Source organism: Penaeus monodon, chromosome 11, assembly GCF_015228065.2.
Source record: "Penaeus monodon isolate SGIC_2016 chromosome 11, NSTDA_Pmon_1, whole genome shotgun sequence".
Classification (NCBI taxonomy): Eukaryota; Metazoa; Arthropoda; class Malacostraca; order Decapoda; family Penaeidae; genus Penaeus; species Penaeus monodon.
This window is the reverse complement of record NC_051396.1, coordinates 33239126-33244125: the sequence shown is the minus strand read 5'-3', so window position 1 is coordinate 33244125 and position 5000 is coordinate 33239126. Positions and strand designations below refer to the sequence as shown.

The 5000-nt window shown below is 41.1% G+C and overlaps 1 protein-coding gene across 1 annotated transcript in view; it reads left to right on the top strand.

The window, feature by feature from the left end:
* LOC119578934 (rap guanine nucleotide exchange factor 1-like) overlaps positions 1-5000 on the top strand; it is a gene marked incomplete at its 3' end in the record, with an annotated part of 68952 nt that overhangs the window by 56648 nt on the left and 7304 nt on the right. The window contains exons 2-8 of the mRNA XM_037926613.1: positions 354-449; positions 1835-2036; positions 3090-3237; positions 3349-3476; positions 3638-3826; positions 3967-4464; positions 4637-4739. Coding sequence (XP_037782541.1) covers positions 354-449; positions 1835-2036; positions 3090-3237; positions 3349-3476; positions 3638-3826; positions 3967-4464; positions 4637-4739 — 1364 coding nt within the window. The remainder of the gene's footprint in view (positions 1-353; positions 450-1834; positions 2037-3089; positions 3238-3348; positions 3477-3637; positions 3827-3966; positions 4465-4636; positions 4740-5000) is intronic.

Sequence of the window (5000 nt, the reverse complement as noted above, 5' to 3'; positions counted from 1 at the left end):
ATTGAGAGGGAGGTGGAAATACTAAGGCTTGGGATATAGTTCTTTACCTTGATTTGTTTTCGTTTTTTGCATATTTTCGCAATAGAATTGGTATGGTTGCGAATGATGGTTATGGTAATATTTGTAGTGAAAGTAAAATTGCAGTGATCAGTAAGTTATGTTTTTGCATAGATTTGCAATAGAATTGGTATTTTTTTGTGAATGATAGTTGTGGCATCATTAGTAGTGATAGTATAATTACAGTGATCAGTACGTTGCAATTTTTTCCACATCTTATTTTGAATTTATACTTTACCTTTTTGAAGTTCTCTTTTACTGAATGTTTTGATTAATTGTTTTTTTCTTTATTTCAGACACACCAAAACCCAGCAAGGGAGGGGTGTTTCTTAGCCGGGCGTACTCCGTCAAGGAGAAGCTGAAAGGGATGAAGTCCCCAATGAGAAGCACCGGTGAGTGGCCCTTAAACCCCGTTTCCATCTCCTCGGCATTCGTGGCTGCGTGCGAGTACTTGATTCTAACTGGGGCATCGCTCTTGACGCGTCGGACGGTCATGAAGCCATCGGAATTCATGGCTACACGTGTGCTTGAGAGTTCCTAGAATGTGCAATGGGAGACTTTGTGTAGGAAAGATTGGCGGTCCTTGGGAAACTCTTCAGCCGTAGATTAATGGAATGCGGTTGATGGGATTTGACCCGGAGGTGATTCTCACGCCGGTCCAGTTTCGAAAGACAGAACATGCTAAATAATGTCACGGAGTAAGAACACAAGGGAAGGAACCGCAGTACCTTCCATTTGTTGTCTCCGGACGAATTCCCGCCATTTCTGTTTAAAAAAAGCTTAGCCTTGAATACGATCCACTCAATGCGTTATTATTTTTTATTTTATTTAGTAGACGTAGACTTCAAACTCGTTATTTTTTTAGATTTTGTTATTCCATGATTTGTTAAATACCGTAAGCTGGCCTCGGTCGCTGGTAAATTGCGGAATTGTTCTGTCTTGATCATATATTAAGAAAATTGCATTCGGTTTCGGCATGAGCCTTAACAAGTGCAGCTGTTGTATTCAGGTACAGTTTAGATGAAGGGAATAAGTGAATGTCGGAATGAAGTGAAACCGTATATTCAAGAGAATGCTGCGGTATGCTGCACTCGTGCAACCTATTTGGCCGATTAGCGTTTCAAATCATTCATGCAAGCAGGGCGCTTTATTGATCTTTCATTGGTAACAGTCATTAGCCCACGTTTTTGTAAATTTGAGTCATTTGTATGTTTAGATTGTGCAATTTTAATTAGAATTGTTAAACAATCAAAGTAATTTTTCATACGTGAGTTAGATACCTTACTGATTTGATAAGTGGCGACAGCGTGCATTACACTGTTCGTATTCCGCGTTCCGCCCTTCCGGAGCCGAATCCAGGGTCTGGCGCCGGCGACCTCGCCTCGTCGTTTCCACGGTGGCAGGGGAAAGCGGCCGCCAATTTAGCGAAGGCTGCATTACATAATTATGAGAACAAGTTTACACAGGTTGCTGTTTGTTTAGTTTTACTTAGCTCTTGTGCATATTTTCCCCCCAATTCATAGGTCAAAGCTTGCCCTGTAGCAATATTTAGTCAGTTTTAATACTGTATCACCCCGCAAAGTTTTATTGCAGTTACAGGATCTGCCTAGTGATGAATAACTAAAACAGAAGTAATTAATTAGGCTTTAAGATTCCTTAGGGAAGACGACTTAGAGTTAAGAGCCTTTTTGTAGGATAGATTTGTAAGCACATTTAAGATGCGAAGAATTATGAAGAGAGTAGTGTACAGAATCTGAAGCCTCACATTCCGCCACAGGTAAGATCGTGAAGGTGGAGCCAAGTCACAGCAGCGAAAGCCTGGAGAGCAAGGTGGAGCATGTTTGGCGGGCGCTGGCTTTTTACAGGGATGTGGTGGAGAAAAGCATGATGGACATGTTGCCCGGATCAGCCACAGTCGTGCTCGAGATGGTCCTCGCTCTCAACCTCGCCCTAAAGCCCTGCTTCTCTAATCAGAACAGGTCAGTGGTATTGACCTTTCCTTTTAACCTTTCTTCACTTATCACCTTACATAGGGTCTCTCCCCTCTCCTCTCCTCACCACATCTTGCCTCTCCTTTCCTCTCACTTTTTCTTCTCTTCTCTTTTCCTCTCTTTTCCTTCCCTCTCATCTTGTCTCTTCTGTTCTTCTCTTCTCTTTTCTTTTCTCTTCCCTTCTCTCTTCTCCTCTTCTCTTCTCTTTCCTCTTCCCATTTCTCTTCTCTTCTCTTTCTCATCTTATCTAGTCTCTCCTTTCTGATCTCTCCTCTCCTCTTGCTCCTTTGTTCTCCCTTGGCTCCTACCCTCTCCCCTGGGTCCTCTCTTCTCCATGCTTTTGCCTTGTCTCTCCACACTCCTCCCATCTGCCCTCTTTTCTCTTCTACTTTTTTCTGCATACTTCTTTCTTCTGCTCTCTCCTCTCTTCTTTTTTTCTCTCTTCTATTTTATTTTTTCTTTTATCTTCTTTATCTTATTTTCTCTCATCCCTATTTTACTTTGTTTTCTCTCCTCTCCTTTCCTCTCCTCTCTTTTCCGTCTTTTCTTCTCTTCACTCTTTTCTCTCCTTTTCTATCCACTCCTCTCCTCTCCTCTCCTCTCTTCTCTTCTCTTCCTCTCCTTCATTCTGCTGTCTTTTTTCTCTCTCCTATCTCTTTTTTCTCTTCTCTTGTCTGTTTTATGAGCCTCTCTTCTCTCCCCCCTCTCTTCTCTCCCACTCTTTTCTCTCCTCCCTTTCTTCTCTCCCCCTATTTTCTCTCCCCCCTCTTTTCTCTCCCCCCTCTCTTTTATCTCTCACACTGTCCCTACTCCCTCTCCCCACGTCTCCCCATCTCTCATCCCACTTTTTCACCTCTCCCTCCCTTTCTCCCCCTCTTACCCCTCTCCTCTCCCCAGTTTCTCTCTTTCTCTTTTCTCTTTTTTGCCTCTCTTTATCTTCATTTAAATTCAGTCTCATTGTGTTTCATACCTTACCATATTAGCAAAGAGTTCAATAAAGGCAGATTTTCACATGACTTTCCCTGATGGTGTTCTACACAGCTCTGCGGTGTCTTCAGTCATAGCCCGCGTACACCATAGTGTGGCAGAATTGGTGCGGTGGAGTGACCAGTTATTGCTACGTGGGGATGAGGCTCACAATACTCAGACCGTCCAACAGGTTGTTCAGACAGTTAGGGATGCCGTCCAGGTAAGTCCTCTGTTGCTATATGATGCATACTATAGATATATGGAGCAGAGCTGATCAGATGACTGTACTTTAAAATTATTTTTAATGTATTTCTTTTCTCCTATTTCTCAGGCTTTCGTTGATCTTGCTGCTGATAAGGAAAACTTGAATATATCAGATTCAAGCATAATGGATAGCACTCCGTCCACTAATGTTAATAATAATTCAATAAACTCGGATATATCAACACCTTATTACAGGTAAACTTTTTTTTATGTATTATTTTATGCTGACCATAAATGTATGTAACAGTCATATATATATATGTAGACACATACTCTGTATTATTATTTGTAGTATAAGAATTCAAACACAGTTTCAAATTGAGGCCTGCTAAATGTTGAGCTCATTCTTTTTGCAGAAATTCAGATACTGTGTCAAATCATCGAAATTCACTGCCTGAGATTACAGCTGATTCACCTGTGGAAAAGAATAGAAGTTTCCTTTCTCCACGAGACAGTAGCACTAAACTTAGCCATTCACTAAGTTCTGACTCAATACTTAATACAACTGTGGAAACACCTCCTCCAAAGCCACCCCTTCCAACTGGGTGAGTTGCATACCCTAATTTTTCTAAACCCCTTTCTTCTGGGTAAGTTCCATTCTTTAATCTTTCTAAAGATGATTGTTTTATAAGATTAATTCCAGGCATTATTGATGATATTTTGATCATCCTTGTTTTTTCAATAGGCGGAATGATATTGCACCCCCACTACCTCCAAAGAAGAAGAATCACTGTAAGAGAAGTTCCCCAGAGAATGGTGTAGGCAACCCTATGTACCAAAACTCACCCCTTGGGCACAGCTCACCATTAAACCGCAGCCCAAGGGAAAGTTCCTCAGAGTGGCCACCTCATGGCTGTGGTTCAGGACCTTACACTGGATCGCTGGACAGGGAATCTCATACTGCTCATTCCTCAGACCAAGTATCCCCTGCATCCAGTCTTGACTCCATGAACCAGTCTCATGAAGAATCTGTTAAATGCCAGACAAGTCTTAATCCCTGTGGGTCTATTCTTAATGATCGACTTGATCTTGATTTTGAAAGAGCCCTGCAGAAGATTGGTATAGAACCTAGGCTTGGCCACTGTTTATCAGACTTTGACACCGCCAGTATGTGTTTTACGGACTCTGGCTTCCCTTCTCTCTCTTCAGTGAACAGCCTCTCATCAAACACTCTCATTAACAGGTGCTTATTTTAATTGTATGTTCATAAATTGGTCTGAAATCTATCTAGAGTCACCACTGGAATCTTAATCAGTATGTTGAAGAATTGATAAAAGGTGATAAAGGACATACAGTAGTATTGTGATACCTGAGTGTTTTTGTAGGGAGAAATCTATAGCTTAATCTCGTTACAGCTCTACCAACCAACCCTTCCTAAGTCATATATCCAAGAGCACCAGTGAGAGTCAGTCAGTGGTGGAGTCTCGCACAGAGACCTTCTTCTCCTCCTCATCTCAGGTAAGATTGAATTGCATTATAGACTCTTTAGCCTGATTTTGATGGTGCATGCAGTGTAAAGGTATAAAGTGATTAAGCATGATATGCTTTATGATATAGATTTTATCATCTATAGATTACTCTTTCTCTATGAACTTCAATAGTTCTAGTGGTTTGATATATGTTACTTTTAGTAATCACAATTGATGGGATTACTTTCATAAATACTTTACATCTTTATTGCATTGTTCATGATCATTACTCCATATTCCTAATAAGACA